Source organism: Engystomops pustulosus, chromosome 1 (assembly GCF_040894005.1).
Source record: "Engystomops pustulosus chromosome 1, aEngPut4.maternal, whole genome shotgun sequence".
Lineage (NCBI taxonomy): Eukaryota > Metazoa > Chordata > Amphibia > Anura > Leptodactylidae > Engystomops > Engystomops pustulosus.
The window spans coordinates 165,647,743-165,674,205 of NC_092411.1; the positions used below are offsets into that span (position 1 = coordinate 165,647,743).

At 44.7% G+C, this 26,463-nt stretch overlaps 1 protein-coding gene across 1 annotated transcript in view; it reads left to right on the forward strand.

The window, feature by feature from the left end:
- Window positions 1-26,463, forward strand: part of LOC140066215 (phospholipid-transporting ATPase IK-like) — a 1,118,040-nt gene that overhangs the window by 954,143 nt on the left and 137,434 nt on the right. The window contains exon 27 of the mRNA XM_072113746.1: window positions 2,966-3,104. Coding sequence (XP_071969847.1) covers window positions 2,966-3,104 — 139 coding nt within the window. The remainder of the gene's footprint in view (window positions 1-2,965; window positions 3,105-26,463) is intronic.

Genomic DNA, 26,463 nt, shown 5'->3' on the forward strand with positions numbered 1-26,463 from the left:
TATGGGGCCCCCCAGCTCGGCAGCCAATGTGCCCCCCCCCACAACAAAATATGTAAAAAGACACCACATAGTAATACTATTCTCTTGAGATATTAGAAACAGTGGTATCTTTAGTTGAGACTGGTTCATAAATTCCTACCTTTACTAAACCAATTCAAATTTTGGTCCATGATGAACCAAAAAAATACTACTGACATATTATTACCAAATAATGATACCACAATACTGTTACCAAATAAAACAACCATAAGACCAACAATAACGCTACAATTTCCAAATGACCCCTCCAAACTGCGACCCACACCATCCTGATAATAAACACAAGACTCTATACACAGACCAGTATTACCAATAATTTAACAACTATATACTTCATTTATTGATAAGCTTTACTGACATATTGTTGTTATACAAACACCACTGAGCACCTCTGTACAAGGCCAAAACAATAATACTACATCATAATTATTACCACTACATAATGACTGAATAATACTGCAATGCTAAATGATAGCCTACACAGACCAGTATTTACCACCATATAGTACTAGGTGTCAGTTCTGAAAAGTAATCAAATGACTTACAGGTGACGTCACTGATGTTGTCTCTTCCCTTCTGTCTGATCTTCCAGGCGACTTCTTGCAGCCACAATTGATCTCTGTTGGTTTATAAAACAGACATGGTTGGCATCATCCTATATACACATATATCATATATACCCCTCACACCACAACTGACCACACTGTATCCCTACATATATCCTTTATACCCCTCACACTACAACTGACCACACTGTGCCCCCATGTATGTCATATATACCCCTCTCCCCACAACTCACCACACTGTGCCCCTCTAATATATCATATAAATCCCTCACACCACAACTGACCACACTGTGCCTCCCCCAATATATCATATATACTCCTTACACCACAACTGACCACACTGTGCCCCTACATATATCCTATATACCCCTCACACTACAACTGACCACACTGAGCTCTCACATATATTATATATACCCCTCTTACCACAACTGTACACACTGTGCCCCCACATATATCTTATATACATCTTACCCCACAACTGACCACACTGTATTCACCACATATATCATATATACCCCTCATACCACAACTGACCACACTGTGCCCCCACATATATCATATATGCTCCTTACATCACACCTAATCACACTGTGCCCCTACATATATCCTATATACCCCTCACACCACAACTGACCACACTGTGCCCCCAAATAAATCTTATATACCCCTCACCCCACAACTGACTACACTGTGCACCCCAAATATATAATATATACCCCTCACACCACAACTGTACACACTGTGGCCCCACATATATCATATACACCTGTCACACCACAACTGAACACACTGTGCCCCCAAATATATATTATATACGCTTCACCCCACAACTGACCACACTGTGCACCCCAAATATATCATATATACCCCGCACACCACAACTGTACACACTGTGCCCCCACATATATTATATATACCTGTCACACCACAACTGACCATACTGTGTTCCCACATTTATCATATATATACTCCTCACAACACAACTACCACACTGTGCCCCCACATATATCATATATGCCCTTACATATACCAAACAGTGTGGAGCGTGTTATCATACACAGTAAGTAATGCCACAAAGCCAACATACTCATGAAGTGAGCTTAGACCCCTTACATCACATTTAACCACACTGAGCCCCTACATATATAAGATATACCCCTCACACCACAACTGACCACACTGTGCCCCCCACATATATCATATATGCTCCTTACATCACAACTAACCACACTGTGCCCCTACATATATCCTATATACCCCTCACACCACAACTGACCACACTGTGCCCCCAAATATATCTTATATACCCTTCACCCCACAACTGACCACACTGTACACCCCAAATATATCATATATACCCCTCACACCACAACTGTACGCACTGTGCCCCCAAATATATCTTATATACGCTTCACCCCACAACTAACCACACTGTGAACCCCAAATATATCATATATACTCTTCCTACCACAACTGACGATATTGTGTTCCCACATTTATCATATATATATATACCCCTCATAACACAACTGACCACACTGTGCCCCCACATATATCTTATATGCCCCTTACATCACATTTAACCACACTGTGCCCCTACATATATCCTATATACCCCTCACACCACAACTGACTGCACTCCCCCACATATATAATATATATAGTATATGTGAGGGCAGTGTGGTCAGTTGTGGTGTGAGGGGTATATAGGAAATATGTAGATATGTAAGGGCACAAAGTGGTTAGTTGTGATTTAAGGGGCATATTTCATATATATTGGGTATGATATATGTTGTTTCTCACACCACAACTGACCACACTGTGTTCCCCACGTATAAACTTCTCACACCACAACTGACCACACTATGCTCTCATAATGAATTATGCAGGGTCCCTTCATAGTCTTATATGTTTGTAATACAAAAGCAGAGGGACTATACTGTACAAATGCAAAAATATGTCCACACATCGAAACCATAACACAGATATAAAAGAACAAAGAGATGTGTATAAAGACAAAAATTCTTTATTTAAAAATAATCTACACACATAAAGCATTTTTTTTAAATAAAGCATTTTTGTCCATATTCACATCTCTTTGTTCTCAAATTTATTTATGCAGCATTTATATGTTGCTGTATTTACTACTGTGTGGGCACGGTTACAAATAATTTATACAAATGCATTTTTTATTTAAAGCTAATTTAATCAGACAACGGTTATATAATATTACTGGAGGTAATATAGCTATTAAAGTTATGTATCGGTAGTGAAATTCAGCAACCAAACATGTCTATGTTTTTTTTACATAAGCTTTCTGTTCTTTCTATTCATATAAATAATTACTCTTTCCTCAGGTCTTGTTGGCAGCATTCTCATACACTTTGCTTTTGTTACTTGCAATTGGAATCTCAGTTATCGGATACTTTGTAATCTCACTTGTAACTACGCTGCCAGGAGCATACTTTGCCAACACAATGAATTTCAACAATTTAGGTATTTTTATTAGCTTTTTATTATGAAATTAAAATTGTAAATTTAAATGATAACTATCATCATAATTTCTAAACAATGTGTTGCATAATCAATAAACAGAACATGATAAAAAAATAAGTATAGTAGAAATAATACCCAAAGTGCAGGGTTGGAATATTTTGATGAGCTCAAGCACAATGGTATCCTGACACCTTTAACGTTTGCACAGATTTTGAGCAAAACTACACCAGCTACCAGTTAGTGTAGTTTTGGCTGTCAGCTCAGTCAACCGCCTGACAGGTGGCTCCAAAGGGGCTGGGTTTCCATCCATAACTTTTTCATTTGTCCGTGTACAGAGCTGTGTGAGGGCTTATTTTGTGCATAACAAATTTTTACTTTCCTGTAATGTTATTTATTATTCCATGCCATTAAGCAGGAAAAAAATTCCATATGTGGAAACATTTTTAAAAAAGGGCATGTGCGTCACGTTCTTGTGGGCTCAGTTTTTACCACTTTCACTCTGCGGTCCAAATAACACCTCTACTTTATTCTTCGGTTTGGTACGATCACAATGATACCAACTTTATACAGGTTTTATTGCGTTTTAATACATTTTTAAATGATACATACAACATACAAAAATTAAATGAATGTGTACGGAAAAAAAAATGTTGCCATGTTGCCGTCTTAGGATCTGTCCTTTTTCATACTTTGGTGTATGAAACTGTGTGAGGGGTAATTTTTTGGAGAAATTAGCCAACGTTTTCATTGCTACCATTTTGAGGACTGTGTGCGACATTTTGATCACTTTTTACTCAATTTTTATGTCAAGTAAAAAGGTGTAAAAGTTGTGTTTTGGACATTTGGGCGCCATTTCCCGTTTTGGAGGTCAACGCCGGCAATAATCGTTTTTATATTTTGATAGATTGGGCAATTTTGAACGCAGCGATACCTAATGTGTTTGTGATTTGAACTGTTTATTATGTTTTATATCAGAATAGGTCCAAAAAAGAAAAGGGAGGTAGACGCGGCACATCCAATAAAAAGTGACTTTTATTCTTACATTAAAAGAATTGTGCGGTGTACATGTAGGCGAGCCACCTACGCGTTTCGGCTTGTGATTTTATGTTTTATATCAGTTCTAGTGAAAGGGGAGTGATTTGAATTTTTAATATTTCATAGATTTTTTAACATTTTTTTAAACTTTTTTTCTTTTTTTTTTATATTTATTAGACCCTAGGCTACATTAACCCCTTCATGCTCGGTGGCGGATATATCCGCCATCGAGCGCAGTGAGTTAGTGCTCGGTGGCGGATATATTCTCCAGCGGCGCGACATGCAAACATTCGGTCATCCCGTCGCAAGACGGGATGACAGACCGCCGATACCGGGCGGAATTGAGAGGTGACATCTACCCTCTGACATCACAGGATCTGTGATGTCGGTCCTGTGATGTCAGTCGCTGCGATTGCATGCCAGGAGCATGCCAGGATCGTGAGGGGACGTCCCCCTCTGACATCACAGGACCGATCTCATTGGTCCTGTGATGTCGAGCACTGTGATTGGGTCGTCTGTACAGACTGGCCAATCGCAGCGACCAGTGACTGTGGAGGGCAGGTCCAAGACCCTCCATGCTCTCCTACGCTGCCTTTCGGGGTTTGGTAGTGTTGGAGAGCGTCTTAGGATCTGTCCTGTTGAGAGTGTGCACAAATCACTACACCCATCCTCCATCCCCCCCCAGTGTAATCCCACTTCACTGTACTATCACCCCCATCGTCTGTATTCCCTTTCCCCCCCAAACCGCACTTTTAAGTGCGAATCGTGTGGAATAGGCATTTAGTGGAGGAGAAGGCGTGTGTGGTGGAGAAGGCGTTTAGTGGAGGAGAAGGCGATTAGTGGAGGTGAAGGCGATTAGTGGAGGAAAAGGTGTGTGTGGTGGAGAAGGCATTTAGTGGAGGAGAAGGCGATTAGTGGAGGAGAAGGCGTGTGTGGTAGAGAAGGCTTTTGGTGGAGGAGAAGGCGTTTAGTGGAGGAGATCTCATTGGTCCTGTGATGTCGATCGCTGCGATTGGGTCGTCTGTACAAACTGGCCAATCGCAGTGAACAGTGACTGTGGATGGCAGGTCCAAGACCCTCCATGCTCTCCAATGCCGCCATTCGGTGTTTGGTAGTGTTGGAGAGCGTCTTAGGATCTGTCCTGTAGAGAGTGTGCACAAATCACTACACCCATCCACCATCCCCTCCCAGTGTAATCCCACTTCACTGTACTATCCCCCCCCCCCCATACCGCACTTTTAAGTGCGAATCGTGTGGAGTAGGCGTTTAGTGGAGGAGACGGCGTTTAGTGAAGGAGAAGGCGATTAGTGGAGTTGAAGGCTTTTATTGGAGGAGAAGGCATGTGTGGTGGAGAAGGCGTGTGTAGTGGAGAAGGCGTTTAGTGGAGGAGAAGGCGTGTGTGGAGGAGAAGGCGTTTAGTGGAGGAGAAGGCGTTTAGTGGAGGAGAAGGCCTTTAGTGGAGGAGAAGACGTTTAGTGGAGCAGAAGGCATTTAGTGGAGCAGAAGGCATTTAGTGGAGGAAAAGGCATTTAGTGGAGGAGAAGGCGTGTGTGGTGGAGAAGACATTTAGTGGAGGAGAAGGCATTTAGTGGAGGAGAAGGCATTTAGTGGAGGAGAAGGCGTTTAGTGGTGGAGAAGATGTTTAGTGGTGGAGAAGGCGTTTATTGGTGGAAAAGGCGTTCAGTGGTGGAGAAGGCGTTTAGTGGAGGAGAAGGCGTTGTGTGGTGTAGTGGAGTAGGTGTAGTATAGGTTGCATACTATCCCCCCCATCATGTCCCAGAAGACATATACGGATTTGGAGGTATATAATTATATGGCCTCCGATACGGAGTCAGCTAGTGGGGATGAGTGTCCGTTTTATTTGTCTACCTCGTCCTCATAAAGCGACTCCGAGGAACCCCCGAGAAGGCGCTCACGTAGTAGTGTCGAAGTGCCCGGGACTTCTGCTGGAGTGCCCTGGACTTCTGACCCCACATGGGTGACCCCCAGTAGTTATTGGTTTCCCAGACCAATCTCTATGCTGCGCAATACATTGACCAAAACCCCACTTCTTTTTATGCGCAGCCCCACAGGTGGACCCCTGATAGTGCAGCCTCTGCTGCACTATGGAGAAGTATTGGAGTAATGGAGAAGTATTGGGGCATAGTACTTCTTATGGGACTCGTCAAAAAGCCCACTATCAGGGACTATTGGAGCACAGACATACTGTACCATGCCCCGATGTTACGCTTTGAAGCCATCCATAGGTTTCTGCATTTTGCTGACAATTCTCAGTGCCCACCCTGAGATGACCCCAGTTATGATAGGTTGTATAAGGTCCGGCCCATATTAGACTACCTGAGTGCCCAATTTATGGATACTCCAAAGAGGCACACATCAGTGGACGAGTCCCTGGTACAATTCAAAGGGAGACTTCAGTTCCGTCCGGGACCTGCCCAATAAGAGGGCACGGTATGGCGTGAAGATGTATAAGCTGTGTGAGAGTGCATCAGGATTCACTTTTAGGTTCAGGGTATATGAAGGGAAGGACTCTAGGATACTGCTTCCCCTTCCTGGGAATTGCCGGAAAGATAGTTTGGGATTTGGTGCACCCACTATTGGACCAGGGCTACCACCTCTACCTGGATAATTTTTATACGAGTATTACCCTGTTCAAGTGCCTCGCTTCCAGACAAACTGTGGCATGCGGCACTGTTAGGAAAAATCAGAGAGGTCTCCCGAAGTCGCTGCTAGGGGAAAAGCTCAGAAGGCACAAGAGCTGAGCACTAAGCATCGACTCAGTATTGTGTGTTAGGTACAAGGACAAGAGGGATGTCCTTGTACTAACAACAATACATGAGCACAGCACCACCCCTGCCCATGTACAAGGTACCAGTGCAGAAGCCAGACTATATTCTGGATTACAATAAGTACATGGGAGGGGTGGATTTGTCGGACCAGGTGCTTCAGCCATACAATGCCAAGGGGAAGTCATGGGTGTAGTACAAGAAGCTGGCCATGCACTGTATAAAGCTTACGTGCTGCATCGATGTGCCGGCCAGAGGAAAACTTTCCTGGAATTTCAAGAGGTGGTAGTGAAGAAGTTGATTTGTAGAGATCAGCAAGGGGGGAGTACGTCTGATAGTGAGGCCACATCACGGATTGTACCAGGGCAGCACTTTCCAGGAGAAGTTCCCCAAACAGCCAGCAAGGGAAGGAATCAAAAAAGGTGCAGGGTTTGCCACAAAAGGGGCATAAGGAGGGAATCCATATACCAGTGTGACACATGCCCCGACAAACCAGGGTTATGCATGAAGGAGTGTTTTAGGATATATCTGGGTGTATAATTGTACCCTGATGCACACAGATTATACATCATGCTGCATGCCGCACCTTCCCTGCTGAGCTCTGCTGTGTGCCCAGCTTGTAGATTATTGCCACATATAGGGTATTGCCGTACATCATGATTTTTGGGGTGTTTGTCTCCCATGGCAGGAGCTGGGCATAAGATGACATAATGGATATTTTGTACTATGCTCTATCCATTATGCATCATCCTTGGGGTCCACCTGTGGGGTTAAAATGCTCACTACACCCCTAGATTTATTCATGGAGGGGTGTAGTTTCTAAATAGGGTCAACTTTTAGGGGTTTCTACTGTACTGATCCCTAAGGGCATCTACAAATGTTTTATGATGTAAAAAAAAAAAATTAAATGTTTGTGCTCCAAATACCATTCTATTCCGAGCTCTGCCGTGTCTCCACCTTGTAGCCTATTGCCACACATGGGGTATTTCCATACCTGTAATAACCCACAGAATGATTTTTGGGGTGTTCATCCACAGTGGCATGAGTTGGGCTGTTTTCATTTGTCACTACAATGGCACATTTGAGAAAACAATGCAATTTCTACACTGACCCATTCACTTTGTATTACAATAGGGACAGCATCTCAGGGGTTAAAATGTTCGTGCAACCCTAGATCAATTCTTTGAGGTGTTCCCTTTCCAAAAACGGGGTCACTACTTGGGGGTTTCTATTACACTGGTACCTCAGGGGCACCCCCAATAACATTCTAGTGAAAAGGGTGCTCCAAAAGCAAAATCTTACACCATCCCTTCTCAGCCCTGCTGTGTGCCCAGCCTGTCAATTATTGGCACATGTCTGATAATGCTGTACTCGGGACAACCCGCAGAATGATTTTTGGGGTGCTTGTCTAAAGTGGCATGGGTTGGGCACAGTATATGATGCACTAAAATGACATTTTTGAAATAAAAACGCATTTTTTTAATGTGCACCATTTACTTTACATTAGAGTTTGGCCAGCATGTTGGGAGTTAAAATGCTCACCTTAACCTGAGATAAATTCTTTGAGGGGTCTAGCTTCCAAAATGGTATAACCACACGGGCCCTGCAAACATGACATGGCACTCCGAATCCAAACGTATAAAAAAGGAGCTGGAAAAGCTAAAATTTCACTCCTTCCCTTCTCAGCCCTGCAGTGTGCCCAGCCTGTCAATTATTGGCACATGTGTCATTTTGCCGTTCTCGGGACAAAATTATTTTTGGGGTGTATGTTTAAATTGCCATGCGTTGGGCACAATATATTAGGCACTAAAATAACATTTTTGCAATAAAACCGCAATTTTTACTATGTACGATTTACTTTGCATTCAATTTTGACCTGCATGGGCAATAATTTTGGGATATATATTTACCTCAAATTTCTAATGAATCTGTCCATTTTAGGGCTAAATGAGAAAAATCGTAATCAAAAATTGAAATTTCAGAATTTCAAATCCATTTTTGTTTTCTTCCGGAAAAATAATAAAAGGGTTGACAGACTTCTTAAATGCTGATTATAATAGGTTGAGATGTTTGGCTCATAAAATGGTGCTACTCGTGGGGGGTATATAGTACATAAGCCTTTATAGGGCACTTCCAAACTGAATTGATCACCAAAAATGTTTTCAAATTTCAAGAAAATCTGAGAATTTGCTAGTAAAAGTTCAAACCTTCTCACATCCGTAAAAAAAAATGTAAACATAAAACAATTAATGGAAATAAGGAAAAAGACCAATTGCAAAAGGTTTCTACCAAAAAAAAAATTGTGGTGTGACTTTTTGTCTAAAAAGTATAACATTTGAAACTTTGAAAATTGTAATTTTTTTCAAATTTTTCTTAAATTTGTGAATTTTTACCCCCCAAAAAAGGAACGGATCACCAAATTGATACTCCAAAAATAAACTACAATGTCTCACGAGAAAAGATTCTCAAAATCACAAGGATATCTTGAAGCGTTGCAATGTTATTACCACAGGAAGAGACACTGGTCAAATATCTAAAAAAAGGACCGAGCCTTTACGTACAAACAGGTTGCGTCCTTAAGGGATTAATCCTTAATAGTCAAATCGTTCCTACCATATACTGCAATACAACTGTATTGCAGTATATGGAATCTTTGCTTATGATTCATTACATTGAGCCACTGGCTCATTGTAATAAATCTGCAGTAACGATGCAGCCTGATGAAGACCCGAGGCTGTTATGGCAACCAATCCCCGCCCCCCCATGACGTTCGGAAGACGATCGGCGACAATCGAAAGAAACACTTACACTTCTTGTAGCTGCCTACCTCTAAAGAACGAATCTTTTCATATTGCTTAATTCTGAGAGTCAGATTTAACCAGTATTCCATTGTTGGGGCTTCTTTACCTCCCCACTTCCTTGCTATGCACACGCAAGCTATATGCATGACTCTCCTGACTATGTCTCTATCCCTCTGTTCCATATCTAACTCATCAGTAAGCCCAAAAACAGATACAAGCATCGATGGTTCCAGTCGCGCTCCCAAAACTCTCTCCACTGTTCCATATACTTTGTCCCAAAATTGGCCAACCTTAGGGCAATTCCATATTACGTGCAAAAAATCTGCATTCAATTGTTGACATTTTTAACAATGTGCATCCCCCCTATATTTCATTCTAACTAAATCCATTGGTGAAAAATATAACCTATGTACTATATTGTGTTGTATTATTTTGTGATTCCAATTAAAGGAACATGATGCTATATTCTTCAAAACTTGTGCCCACCTAACCTCTACTATAGGTCCTAAACTGCCTTCCCATTTGGTCCTAGAACTATGCAGAATGTTTCTAGTGTAACTCTTAATAATTAACCTATAAACCTTCATAATCACCTTATTTGAGCTAGTTGATGTGTGCAAATAATCAATGCATTCGTGACTCTCAATTTTCAAACTCCTCTTATCCTTTGCCACTGTCAAAGCATGTGCCACCTGAAAAAATCTGAGAAAATCCCCTTTACCTAAGTGAAACAAATTCTGCATTTCCTCAAATGTCTTTATCTTACCCTCCACCCAAATCTGTGAAACATGGCGGACACCCCGTTCTATCCAGAAGGAGGGGTTCGGCAGGCCCCAGAGACCGGGAAGATTCCAATTAAACCATAGTGGTGTATGAATCATTACTAGAGATGAGCGAGCGCTAAAATGATCGGGTACTCGTTATTCGAGACGAACTTTTCCCGATGCTCGAGTGCTCGTCTCGAATAACGAGCCCCATTGAAGTCAATGGGAGACTCGAGCATTTTTCAAGGGGACCAAGGCTCTGCACAGGGAAGCTTGGCCAAACACCTGGGAACCTCAGAAAAGGATGGAAACACCACGGAAATGGACAGGAAACAGCAGGGGCAGCATGCATGGATGCCTCTGAGGCTGCTTAATCACACCATTATGCCAAAATTATGGGCAACAGCATGGCCATGACAGAGTGACCGAATGAGGCTAGATAGCATCTAAAACATCCAATAATTGACCCTGACACTATAAGGGACGGCATGCAGAGGCAGCGGCAGCAGTGGCAGGCTAGAGAGTGTCATGACGACATACCCTAAATGGACTCAGGTTTCACCAAAGAAGGTGAAATGATTTCCTATGTGAACAAAAGGTTGACGGTATATTTAGTCGATAACACAGCATGGTGGCGACATAGTGACCAAGTTCCATAACGTATCTGGTGAAACACCCGAAAAATGAGCCTGACACAGCTCTTTTGATAAGGGGACGACATGTGGAGGCAGCCATGGAGACGACTTCCATGATTAAGAGCGACAGTATGGGGCATTCATATTGCGCTGCTATGATTGCAACTTCAGGTCTCCAGCATGGCGGCGACAGATGGGCCGAGTTCCACTATGTATCTGGTGAAACACCTGAAAATTCTGCCTGACACAGCTCGTTTGATAAGGGGATGATGTGCTGCATATCCTCTTGTGCTCCAGCGTCTGGGGTATAGAGAGTTGAAATGAGACATTGGTGGACGCTGTGGAGGATTGTGGAGGCAAAATGGACAGGAAACAGCAGGGGCAGCATGCATGGATGCCTCTGAGGCTGCCTAATCTTGGGATGGAGCTGGCGGTCCACTGCCAGGCGAGCTTTCGCCTGTCCAAGCCCCTGTCTCTCGGCTCCTCCCCACCCAAAATGGGCCTGGGGGCCAGAAGCGTTTACTTTGAAAAAATTATAATTTTCAAAGCAGGCCGGGTCGTTTGAATATTTCACCTAGGAATAATGGAATAGCATAGTGGTTCTATTTTTAATAGTTTTTACGGAAATGGTTCCATGATTAAAAGCGACAGTATGGGGCATCCATATTGCGCTGCTATGATTGCAACTTCAGGTCTCCAGCATGGCGGTGACAGATGGGCCGCGTTCCACTATGTATCTGGTGAAACACCTGAAAATTCTGCCTGACACAACTCGTTTGATAAGGGGACGATGTATGGAGGCAGTGAACTAGTATTAGATTAAAGGTGCTGCAGTTAAAACTATGTTAGTTGGATCTTGAGATGGAGCTGGCGCTCCGCAGCCAGGCGAGCTTTCGCCGATCCAAGCCCCTGTCTCTAGGCTACTCCCCAAACAGCACTTCTAAGAACCTTTTGTATAAGATCAAGTGTAGTAGCGTTCTTATAAGTTTAGGATATGGCGGGTGAGGGGAATGTAAACAGATGCGCAAGAAGCGCTGAAATAATATTGGTAAATGATAAAAGTTTGCCAGTATATTTTGTGGATTACACAGCAGGGTGGCGACAAAGTTAACAAGTTTGATGTGGAAGCCATGAACTGCCTGACACAGTTCGTTTGATAAGGAGACCATGTATGGAGGCAGCTATATGGACGACTTTTGGAGGCAGCTATGGCGATGACGTGTGGAATTAGCAATGGAGACAACGTGTGGAGCCAGCTAAAAGGACGACATGTGGAGGCTGCTATGGAGACAATTTAATTTGGATAATGCCTGTATGTGGCAGTCCAAAAAAGTTTTCAAACCAGAGGAGCAGGTAGGTGGTCCTCCAGAAAAATTAAATAAATTGAGTGCCTGTATGTGGCAGTCCAAAAAAGTTTTCAAACCAGAGGAGCAGGTAGGTGGTCCTCCAGAAAAATTAAATAGATTTAGTGCCTGTATGTGGCATTCCCAAAAATTGCTTAAAACAGAGGACCGGGTAGGTGGCCCTCCAGAAAAATTAAATACATAGATTACTATAGCTAGAGCCAGTTGGCCCTGGCAAAAAATAGCCAGTTTCCTATGCTTTAGTGTACAAAGAGGAGGAGAAGGAGGACAATGAGGAGGAGGAGTGCATACATTATTCAGGTGGAGCTTCTTTCACCTGTTGGAGAATGAAAATCCGGAGAAATCCAGGCTTTATTCATCTTGATAAGCGTCAGCCTGTCAGCGCTGTCAGTCGACAGGCGTGTACGCTTATTGGTGATGATGCCACCAGCTGCACTGAAAACCCGCTCGGACAACACGCTAGCGGCAGGGCAGGCAAGAACCTCCAAGGCGTACAGCGCCAGTTCGTGCCACATGTCCAGCTTTGAAACCCAGTAGTTGTAGGGAGCTGTGTGATCATTTAGGACGATGGTATGGTCAGCTACGTACTCCCTCACCATCTTTCTGTAAAGATCAGCCCTACTCTGCCGAGACTGGGGACAGGTGACAGTGTCTTGCTGGGGTGACATAAAACTGGCAAAGGCCTTGTAAAGCGTACCCCTGCCAGTGCTGGACAAGCTGCCTGCTCGCCTACTCTCCCTCGCTACTTGTCCCGCAGAAGTACGCCCTCTGCCGCTAGCACTGTCAGAAGGGAAATACTGTTTCAGCTTGTGCACCAGGGCCTGCTGGTATTCATGCATTCTCACACTCCTTTCCTCTCCAGGGATGAGAGTGGAAAGATTTTGCTTGTACCGTGGGTCCAGGAGAGTGAATCCCCAGTAATCGGTGCTGGAATAAATTCTTTGAACGCGAGGGTCACAGGATAGGCAGCCTAGCATGAAATCTGCCATATGCGCCAGAGTCCCAACGCGCAAAAATTCACTCCCCTCACTGGCCTGACTGCCCATTTCCTCCTCCTCCAACTCCTCTTCTTCTGCCCATACACGCTGAACAGTGAAGGACTGAACAATGGTCCCCTCTTCTGTCTCGCCAACATTCTCCTCCTCTTCCTCCTCATCCTCCTCCACCTCCTCCGATATGCGCTGAGAAACAGACCTGAGGATGTTTTGGCTATCAAAGAGAATCTTCTTCCCCCGTCTCTTGTGACGAGCGCAAAGCTTCCGACTTCATGCTGACCAGAGAGTTTTTCAACAGGCCAAGCAGCGGGATGGTGAGGCTGATGATGGCGGCATCGCCACTGACCATCTGTGTTGACTCCTCAAAGTTACTCAGCACCTGACAGATATCAGACATCCACGTCCACTCCTCATTGTAGACTTGAGGAAGCTGACTGACCTGACTACCAGTTCTGGTGGAAGTTGACATCTGGCAGTCTACAATCGCTCTGCGCTGCTGGTAAACTCTGGATAACATGGTTAATGTTGAATTCCACCTCGTGGGCACGTCGCACAACAGTCGGTGAGCGGGAAGTTGGAGGCGGCGCTGCGCTGCCCTGAGAGTGGCAGCATCTGTGCTGGACTTCCTGAAATGCGCACAGATGCGGTGCACCTTCGTGAGCAAATCAGACAGATTGGGGTATGTCTTGAGGAAACGCTGAACTATGAGATTTAACACATGGGCCAGGCATGGCACATGTGTCAGTCTGCCGAGTTGCAGAGCCGCCACCAGGTTACGGCCGTTGTCACACACAACCATGCCTGGCTTCAGGTTCAGCGGTGCCAGCCACAGATCAGTCTGCGCCGTGATGCCCTGTAATAGCTCTTGGGCGGTGTGCCTTTTATCGCCTAGGCTCAGCAGTTTGAGCACCGCCTGCTGTCGCTTAGCGATGGCACTGCTGCTGTGCCTACAGCTACCGACTGATGGCGCCATGCCCACGGATGGTAATTCGGAGGAGGAGGAGGAGGAGAGGTGGGAGGAGGAGGAGGCATAGTAGGCCTTTGAGACCTGGACCGAGGTAGGCCCCGCAATCCTCGGCGTCGGCAGTATATGAGCAGCCCCAGGGTCAAACTCGGTCCCAGCCTCCACCAAGTTAACCCAATGTGCCGTCAGCGATATATAGTGGCCCTGCCCTGCCGTGGTCAGGTGGACCTTGTCAGAAACGGCGTTGGTCAGGGCACGGATGATGTTCTCTGACACGTGCTTGTGCAGGGCTGGGACGGCACATCGGGAAAAGTAGTGGCGGCTGGGGACCGAATACCGAGGGGCGGCTGCCGCCATGAGGTTTCGAAAGGCCTCAGTCTCTACCAGCCTATAGGGCAGCATCTCCAGGCTAAGCAACTTGGAGATGTGGACGTTGAGGGCTTGGGCGTGTGGGTGGGTTGCGCTATACTTCCTTTTGCGCTCCAGCGTCTGGGGTATGGAGAGCTGAACGCTGGTGGATGCTGTGGAGGATTGTGGAGGCGAAGATGGGGTTTTCGCACGGGAGTTTGGGCCGTGGTCCTGGGCAGGGGGCTGACTAGCAGATGACACAGGGGAAGGAGCAGTGGTGTGCCCGGCCGGAGGTGAACGGGCTTGGTGCCATTGAGTGGGGTGTTTAGCATTCATATGCCTGCGCATACTGGTGGTAGTTAAGCTAGTAGTGGTGGAACCCCTGCTGATCCTGGTTTGGCAAAGGTTGCACACCACAGTCCGTCGGTCATCCGGTGTTTCTTTAAAGAACCTCCAGACTTCTGAAAATCTAGCCCTCGCCACGGGAGCTTGACTACGGGCAACATTTGGCGCTGATGCACCAGCTCTGGCCCTGCCTCTCCGTCTGGCCCCACCACTGCCTCTTCCAACCTGTTCTGCTATAGGACTCGCCTCTGTCTCAGAAGCACTGTGTTCACCCGGCCTATCAACCCAGCTTGGGTCTGTCACCTCATCATCCTCCGATCCCTCAGTCTGCTCCCCCCTCGGACTTTCTGCCCTGACAACAACTTCACCACTGTCTGACAACCGTGTCTCCTCATCGTCCGACACCTCTTTACACACTTCTACCACTACGTCAATAATGTCATCATCACCCACAAACTGCGACCAGTGGAAAACCTGGGCATCGGAAAATTGCTCAGCAGCAACCGGACAAGTGGTTTGTGACTGTGGGAAGGGTCCAGAAAACAGTTCCTCAGAGTATGCCGGTTGAAATGCCAAATTTTGCTGGGAGGGGGCAGACTGGGGGGAAGGAGGCTGAGGTGGAGGAGCTGGAGGAGTGCTGATTTCGGTGACATGGGTGGACTGCGTGGAAGACTGACTGGTGGACAAATGGCTAGAAGCATTGTCCGCAATCCACGACATCACCTCTTCTTACTGTTCCGGCCTCAACAGTGCTCTACCACGAGCGGCGTTCCCCTGCTCCCTCATCAGCAGGTGGTGTCTCACCCCGCCCAGGACCACGGCCTCTGACCCCTGCAGTAGTTGGACGCCCACGTCCACGCCCTCGTCCTCTACCCCTAGCCCTCGGGTTAAACATTTTCAAAATTAAAGTGTAAACTTCAAATTTTTTTTTTTTGTGTTTTTTTTTTAAACAAAAAGATGCTATCCTATTGCTATGGCTAGTTTCTAACCTACACTGACAGCACACAACTGGATTTTGTGCTGTGCCAGATGACTTTGAGTTATAAGAGAAATAAACGTAAAAAATAAATAATTCAGCAGACTGCGCCTAATTCAAATCAAACCCCTAATAAATTGTCCCACTTCGGTGTTTGAGGTGGATATGTGTGTCACTAAGAGCTAAACACAAGTCTCCCTGCAAATTACTCACAATATGGTACTAGCTGCACTACTAATGCCAGCAAGCCCAGCCACAAGCAAACAAAAAAAAAGGAAAATATAACGCTATTGTAGGCCTAAATAAGCCGTTGGGGTTCTCCTATGGCTATTTTCTATCCCACACTCAAAGCACACTGCTTTAGCAGATTACTGTGAGTTCTAAAAAGAAATAAACGTAAAAAAAAAAAAAAAATCTGCAGACTCTGCCTAATTCAAATCAAACCCCTAATAAATTGTCCCACTTCGGTGTTTGAGGTGGATATGTGTGTCACTAAGAGCTAAACACAAGTCTCCCTGCAAATTACTCACAATATGGTACTAGCTGCACTACTAATAGCAGCAAGCCCAGCCAACCAAAAAAAAGGAAAATAAAACGTTATTGTAGCCCTAAGAAGGACTCTTGTTCTTGTAGAATCAATCCTGCCTAACACTATTCTAATAGAACACCCTAACGCTTTTACTGACCAGCAGCAGCTCTCTCCCTAGCGGCATCCAGACAGAGAATGATCCGAGCAGCGCAGGCAGGGGCTAGTCTATTCCAGGGTCACCTGATCTGGCCAGCCAACCACTGCTATCGACGTGTAAGGGTACCACGTCATGCTGGGTGGAGTGCAGAGTCTCCTGGCTTGTGATTGTCTCTGTTTCTGGCCGCCAAAAAGCAAAACGGCGGGAGATGCCATTTTCTCGAGCTGGCGAAATACTCGTCCGAGCAACGAGCAGTTTCAAGTACGCTAATGCTCGAACGAGCATCAAGCTCGGACGAGTATGTTCGCTCATCTCTACTGGCCACCTAATTTGAAGTCCACACCCAGTGTAAAATCATCCTGTGTGAACTGCAGCTTAAAAGATCCAATTGTGGAAACAACTGAACCATATGAGCATGTGACTGGTCATACAATTTAATCGAATATATGGACTTTGATATGCTTATACGGAACAAGAAATTAGACCTTTTTTATCTTTTTTACATTTTAAACATATTTTTGAGGTATAGGTTAAGCACGTGGGTCCCTTTGAGTGCCACCTTACCTTTTTGCCCTGCCTGAGATCACACCGTGATGCCTTTTAATGTCCTAATTGGGTATAAACATTACGTATATTTTTTTTGCAGCTCTATATTGCTGCCTTCTTATATAGGACTGATTTTTTTATAATCGTTTGATATTCAGTACTGTTATGTATTTTATCTATTGTTGCTTATGTATAACATTAAAATTTAATATGTGAGAATAAGGATGTGTATTTTATTTTATTTTTTTTGATGTATTGAGACCACAACTCGATTAAAACTTCTATATTAACTGTCTTACGAAATCAGTGTGAATTGGTGCTTGGTGTATTTTCTCTTCACATTCTAATACATCATCAGTAAAATCCCCATATACTGCAATACTGCGGTATGGCAGTTTATGGTGGGATTAATCAGACAACCTAAAGTTAAAGTACCCTAGGGGGCCTGAAAAATAGAAAAAAGAAATTTAAAACGTTTAAAAAGAAAAAAAAAACTGTGTTTAATTTAATGAAAAGTGACCAAAAGGTTGTAAAGTCCTCAAAATGGTAGCTATAAAAACATCAGCTCATCTCGCAAAAAAAGACATGTCACACAGTTCTGTACACGAAGTATAAAAAAGTTACTAGCACCAGAAGATAGCAGAATTTTTTTTTTTGATTCAGAATGTTTTCATTTTTTAAATGTATTAAAACGCAATAAAACCTGTATAAATTTAGTATCCCTGTTATAGTACTGACCCAAAAGATAAAGAGAACATGTAGTTCAGGTGCACAATGAAAGCTGTAAAAGCTGACAAAATGGCGCAAATGTTCCACCAATTTTACTGCGTTTAGAATTTTTTCCCACTTCTCAGTACTAGTCATGGAATATTAAATACTGTCTCTATGAAGTGCTATTTATTACACAGAAAACAAGCCCTTATACAGCGCCTTGTATGGAAAAGAAAGTTACAGATTTTTGAGGAGTGAAAAATGGATAAGCAAAAAGGCCTGGTCATTAATTATGTTTTATTTAATCATTATTTATTTTTTCCTTTTAATGTTATGTAACAATTTCAAAAACTTTACTTAGCCAGTTCTGGGCACAGGAAGTGCCCTGTTGTTCCCGCCATTTTTCAGTTCTCTAGGGGTTCATGTTCAGGTCAAAGTTTGGCAAAGTTTCGGGTCCTGAATCGAATTTTGTCACAAAATTTAGATTAACCCATCAACCTGCTCCTCTCTAGCAATTACTTATCATCTATAGAGCACTGTACATCTAAGGATATTACAGATGAATGTTTTAATCTGTTTGGATAGACACACTGCTGTATTTAACTGACAGGCCGCACCTACACAATAAACAGTAAAATTTATTTGTCTTAAACTTGCATTAAAGAGTAACTGTAAAGGTTATTTTTTCCACAAATCAATAGCTGTAAAACAACTTTGCTCATTATCTTTGTTACCAGTAGCAGCACCAGTTAGCAGTTTCCTTCAGTTTACCTCAGTTTACCTCAGAGCTGCAATAGCTGCTTCCTCCCCATAAGTCATGTGAATTTGTACGTTTATACTTTGTTTCTCAGTCAGTTTCATGGGAAGGGAGGAGCTGCTGCTCCCTGATCACAGGGGAGAAGGTTAAGTGACAGAGCTCTCTCTGTATATGTAGCAGACCTGGATGTGTATAGATCAGTGGATACAGATGTCTTCTGCACAAAATAGTGAAGTACAAGATCTCCCCTGTTCCTATCAGTCCTTCCATCCCAGTATGTGATTCTACAGAACTTTCTCCGTCTGTCTATGCACCTCATGCTGCTCCCCAACACCACCTTGTCATCAGCAGCATCAGCTCAGTTATTAACCGTTAGTGCTCACATAGCACAGGATATAGACTTCACGTAACTGGTGTACTTGGATTTCTTCTAGTTATTTCGTTTTCCATGCTCCTCCATGTGATGGAAGCTGCCAGGCTAGTCACCATATACATCCTGTATGGTGCACTGCAGTGTTAAGGGGATTTAATTGTGGGAAACTAAATGGATTTAAAGCTAAATTACTTTAAGATATACCACAAGGCATTGTGGAATCTGTGGGCAAGATAACTGGCTTCAGCTTGAGGGCATAGACTGGCATAGACTTACGCTTTAATTTTTTCTTTCCTGGTAATGACAGGAAACTATTCAACATAGAATTAAATGATACACAGCCCAAACTGTGCACCCACTTTTTTATATTTGACCTAATGACCAGCACCACAACCATAATAAGTTGTAAAGTTTGGACCAGGATACATGGTGCACTCTTTATTGCAAAGGCTAGCCAAACCCAGATTTGTTCCTAAGTTTCAAGTTTCCAAGTTTGTCCCTAAGTTTATGATTATAAACTTTTCCTACAAAAATATATTACACTACTTAATCATTCTCCTTACTGTTCCTAATCTCTATATCCTTGGCCCTGCTCCCCAACCGCTAGTATATTTTTATATTTGCAGTTAGAGATGAGTGGATCTATTTGTAGATAAAGCACACGTGCCATTTTCCAGGACCAAATCAAATTATTATATTTTTTTAAACCACTTCAGTAAAATGTTATTAAAAATGTCAGCTAGCCATGGGTGAAGCATGGCCTCTGTCTAGGGGTGGGATTCAAATTTTAAACAACAGGCTCAATACTTTCACCTATGATGATGCATGAAAAAAAATGATACCTACTCAAGACAACTTACAAATTAAATAGGTACATGTTGTTACATTAGTCAGACAGAGATCATAGAATGCTCTTCGTCCTCTACATATCTAGCATGGGATAGTATAGTAAAGTAATTGTGGTGTCCACAGCAAATGTTTTATGCCATAAATAATGTGGGCTGCAGCACTATTTTTGCCATTGTTAATAATGGATGGGTAACATGTGCAAGGCAATGGCAACAGATGAGAAATGGAAGGTCTTCCGTTTACCATCAGGTCTAGGTGACAGTTATGCTCTTTCACAGTGGAATAGAGTAACGGACATCAAGAGCTCTGGCGAAAACTCTAAATACAATAAATATATACTTGTATATAGACGTTAAATCAGGGCTGGATTAAGGTTGGTGGGGGACCCTGGGCGCAAAGTCTGGTGGAGGCCCCCAATGAATGTAGCAAACATACATATCCTCCTACTCACTATCGACTATCCCCCAGTACTACATCTACATACAGCCGCCAACCCCCCAGTACTACATCTACATACAGCTGCCAATCCCCCAGTACTACATCTACATACAGCTGCCAATCCCCCAGTACTACATCTACATACAGCTGCCAATCCCCCAGTACAACATCTACATACAGCTGCTAATCCTCCAGTAATACATCTACATACAGCCGCCACCCCCCCCAGTACTACATCTACATACAGCCGCCAACCCCTCAGTACTACATCTACATACAGCCGCCAACCCCCCCAGTACTACATCTACATACAGCCACCAACCCCCCCAGTACTACATCTACATACAGCCGCCAACCCCCCAGTACTACATCTACATACAGCTGTAAACCCCCCAGTACCACATCTACATACAGCCGCCAACCCCCCAGTAATACATCTACAGACAGCCGCCAACCCCCCAGTAATACATCTACAGACAGCTGCCAACCCCCCAGTACTACATCTACATACAGCTGTAAACCCCCCAGTACCACATCTACATACAGCCGCCAACCCCCCAGTAATACATCTACAGACAGCCGCCAGCCCCCCCCCCAGTAATAAAGCTACATAAAGCCGCCAGCCCCCCCCCTCCCAGTAATACATCTACATACACTTCAGTCCACACCAAACACGCAGTCTCATGTAACATACACCTTAGCCCGCACCAGCCACACAGCCCCATGTAACATACTCCGCAGCCACCCCAGACATACAGCCCCATGTAATATACACCTCATCCACACCCAGATACAAAGCCCCATATAATATACACTTCATCCACCCCGAGACACACAGTCCCATATAATATGCACTTCTCCCCCCCCCCCAGGCACACAGTCGCATGTAATATACACCTCATCCACCCCCAGATACACAGCCCCATGTAATATACACCTCATCCACCCCCAGACACACAGCCCCCTGTAATATACACCTCATCCATCCCCAGAAACACAGCCCCAAAAAATATACACGTCATCCACCCCAGACACAGAGCACCATGTAATATACACCTCCTCCACCCCCAGACACACAGGCCCATGTAATATACACCTCATCTACCCCAGACACACAGCCCCATGTAATGTACACCTCATCCACCCCAGACACACAGCCCCATGTAATGTACACCTCATCCACCCCCAGACACCCCCATGTAGCATACAACTCAGTGCTGCTGAGTATTGCTCCAGCCAGAAGCAGTCAGCTTACAGCTGACTGTATGGGACTCGCAGCACAGCAGCCAGCGCAGCGCACCCAGGGAGCTCACTGCAAGCCCCTCCCTACTCCCTCAGATCTTTGTGCTGCGGCACCACCCCACTATCCCATATCGCTAACAGCGCACGGCGCGTTTTAAGCATACAAATGTCTAACTGACAGTGTCAGTCAGACATTGTCATCTGGTGGGGGCCCCAGGAGCCCCGCCTACAATATATAAAAACAGAAGTATGTGGAGGGCATGTGCCAATTTATAGTATCAGTAAAAGGATTTATTTTAAGTATACACGTATCGCGGTTAATACTTAAGAGTTTCATATTAACAGTAAGAGACCAAAGTCGTGGAAAAGTGTCTAACTGGGTCCTCAATTGACTTGAACAAATATCACAAAAAAGACCTAAAGGCGGCCTCACTAAGACCCATTGGTCTGGAAAGGTAAATGATAAAATGAAATATCTTTATTTCTATATGTTGCGTGAAGTATTGAAAGAATTGTTTCGAAAGAAAATATAGTGCGCATGCATCAGAAGTTGGCGCATGTGCGTGGACTTAGAAATCCGATCCATACATTGTGATGCCCTTTAGGCGCATGCGCCTGAAGTGTGTTTCATATGTGCATGCGTCTAGACCAGGGGCGTAACCAGCAGAGGCTGGGCCCCATAGCAGACCTTTGAATGGGGCCCCCTTCTCTTCCCCATACATATTTATATACACACATTTACACAAGTACAATCATTTTTACACACATAAGTATATAGACATCAAATTTACAACATATACAACATACACACAGATATAGAGCATATATATACGCAGATCCAATATATACATGCAGATATAGAGCATATATACACATACACATCCAGTATATACAACATACACACACATATACAGCATATATACACACTCATCCAGTATATACAACATATACACACACGCATCCAGTATATACAACATATACACACACGCATCCAGTATATACAACACATACACACAGATATACAGCATATATATACACACACATCCAGTATATACAACATACACACACATATACAGCATATATACACACACATCCAGTATATACAACACATACACACACATATACAGCATATATACACACGCATCCAGTATATACAACACATACACACAGATATACAGCAGATATACATACACATCCAGTATATACAATATATACAGCATATATACACACGCATCCAGTATATACAACACATACACACAGATATACAGCAGATATACACACGCATCCAGTATATACAACACATACCCACAGATATACAGCATATATACACACACATCCAGTATATACAACAAATACAGCATATATACACACGCATCCAGTATATATAACACATACACACAGATATACAGCATATATATATATACACACACATCCAGTATATACAACATACACACAAATATACAGCATATACACACATGCATCCAGTATATACAACACATACCCACAGATATACAGCATATATACACACACATCCAGTATATACAACATACACACACATATATACAGCATATACACACACATCCAGTATATACAACATACACACACATATATACAGCATATACACACACATCCAGTATATACAACACATACACACAGATATACAGCATATATACACACACATCCAGTATATACAATACATACCCACAGATATACAGCATATATACACACACATTCAGTATATACAATACAGGCGGTCCCCTACTTAAGAACACCTGACTTACATAAGACCCCTAGTTACAAACGGACCTCTGGATGTCGGCAATTTACTGTACTTTAGTCTTAGGCTACAATAAACACCTAGTTATCAGAGGTGTCTGTAATGAAGCTTTATTGTTAATCCTGGTTCTAATGACAATCCAACATTTTAAAAATCCAATGGTCACAGAGACCAAAAAAAATTTGACTGGGGGTTACAATGATAAAGTATACAGTTCCGACTTACATACAAATTCAACTTAAGAACAAACCTACAGTCCCTATCTTGTATGTAACCCAGGGACTGCCTGTACATATGCACAGATATACAGCATATATACACACACATCCAGTATATACAACATACATATGCAACATCCCCCACCGGGGCCTAGCCTTTTCTCGGGGCCTGGAGTCAGCCGGGGCCCGCAGTACCTGAGTGGCTGGCGGTTGCGGCCTAAGCACGCTAGTGTCACGGTGCTTGGTATGGGGAACCGTAGGGCTGTCCTACAGCCTGGCAGGTCTCCAGCAGGGTGGTGTTGGCAAGAAATGATGAGGGAGAGGCTGCTATAGCGGATCTCCCTGGGGCAACCCTTTGGTGTCTAGAGTATGAGTCTCTGTGTGGTGGACAGGAGTGCCGTGATGGTGACAGCCGTAGTAGCAGGGACCAGACGGAGGCAGAGGTTGAACAAAAACAACTTACAGTTCTTTATTGGAACCGACAGGAACCGCAGCAACGTGCCTTTAACAGAGTAGTGGAGTGCTGAGATGCAGTTGGAGGGAGCCACAGGAGGTAGATCGCCAGCCTGGATGCAGAGGGCAGGCTGGGAGGTAGCTGTGTCCTAATAGGAAGCTTCAGCTTGTCCTGGAGTTCTTCAGGTATCCCTGCGGAGGAACAAAATTCTCTTGTTCTAGGTCCATTAGTGTCTGTAATGTCAGGCGGGTTGGACTTGCTGCGGCGTGGTATCACCAGGTCGTTCCACAGGCGTGACTTGTCCGCAGTGGCAGCCAAGGTCGAGGTACAGAAACAGCAGGCAATCTCGTAGTCGGGGACAGGCAGGAGGTCAGGACAGGCAGCACAGGATCGGAGTTAGAGACGTAGCAAAAGGTCAGGGCAGGCGGCAAAGGAGCGATGTCAGAAACGGAACCAGGGTCACAACAGGAATTTACAGAAAGAGCAGAAGGCATCAGAAAAGCTTTCTCTAGGGCGCTAGGCACGAAGATCCAGCAGGGGCTTGCAGGAAGAGGCAGGCTTAAGTAGATATTGCTAAATGGCCAGCGCCAATTAATGGCGCGCTGGCCCTTGAATTTTTGAGAAGCTCCGCACGTGCGCCCTAGCATTCGGGACCGCACGCGCACAGCTTAAGGAAGGGAGCCGGGAGAGGTAAGCAGCGCTGGCGACGCGCTGGCGGGGGCAGAGACGCACGGGTGAGCCTGCGACCCACGATATGGGTCACAGGACCACCCGTGACAGTACCCCCCCCCCCTTCGGCCTCCCCTCCTCCTGGGCTGGAGAAATCCTTGCAGGAGATCACGGTCCATTATATTGTCCTCTGGCACCCAAGATCTCTCCTCTGGCCCGAACCCCTTCCAGTCAACCAAGAACCGCTTCCCCCTTACCGTTTTCATATGAAGGATCTCCTTTACCTCATAGGTGTCGGTGGAGTCCGCCACTGCAGTGGGGGGCGGAACTTGCCAGGAGAAGCGAGACTTGAGCAGGGAGACATGGAAGGAGCTCGGGATGCGCATGGTGGGAGGAAGGCGTAACTTTTAGGTCACGGGGTTAATGCGCTTCAGCACCTCAAATAGACCCAGATAGCGAGGACCGAGTTTGTAGCTGGGAATCTTCAACCGGACATATTTTGAAGACAGCCACACTTGATCCCTTGGAGAGAAAATGGGAGGAGGCCTGCGTTTTTAGTCAGCCTGAGCCTTGGTGCGGGCAGATGCCTGAAGCAGGAACTGATGAGTCTGTTCCCAAATAGTCCAGTCTCACTTGTAACTGACTGCACAAGGATTGCCAGAAACGAGAGACAAACTGGACCCCACGTTCCGAGACGATGTGCAACGGAAGTCCATGCAAGCGAAAGATGTGGGTGAAGAACTGGCTGGCAAGGTGTGGAGCAGACGGCAGACCTGGCAGAGGGACAAAATGCGACATTTTAGAAAAACGGTCGGTTACCACCCAGATGATGGAGTTGCCAGATGAAGGCGGCAAGTCTGTGACAAATTCCATCACCAAGTGAGTCCACGGCCAGCTGGGTATCGGCAAGGGTAGAAGACCATCTGGCTTGAAACGTGATGGCTTATTCCAGGCACAGGAAGCACAGGAACCCACAAAGTCCCAAACATCCTTGGCCAGCTCTGGCCACCAGTAGAATCGGGAAATGAAGGAGAGAGGATGCCCAGCCACACGAGAGCAATGTCCCCAAGATAGAATCTTCCTCCGTAGAGCAGGTTTTACATATGTCTTGCCAGGGGGTAGCTGACGGAGATCCACAGGTGCGGCCAGTACCAGTCGATCAGGAGGAATAACATGCCGAGAAGCCAATTCCTCCCCAATGACATCTGAGGCACGAGAGAGGGCATCTGCCTTGATGTTCTTCTCGGCTGGACGGAAATGAATAAGGAAATCGAACAGGGCAAAGAACTCGCTGAGCAGTCTGGAGATAGAGAAGGTTCTTATGGTCTGTATAGATGCTGACCGGAAACCGAGCTCCCTCCAGGAGGTAGCAGCATTCTTCTAAGGCAAGCTTAATCGCCAACAGTTCTTGGTCCCCTATAGAATATTTCCTCTCTGCAGAGGAGAATGTCTTGGAAAAAAAATCCACAGGTGACGGTTCGGCCTTTGGAACTTTTCTGTGTCAGCACTGCACCGGCCCCTAATGAGGAGGCATCTACTTCCAGATGGAAAGGCTTCTCAGTGTGGGGACGCACCAGGACTGGAGCAGAAGAAAACTTAGTATTTAAGTTTGGGAAGGCCTCATAA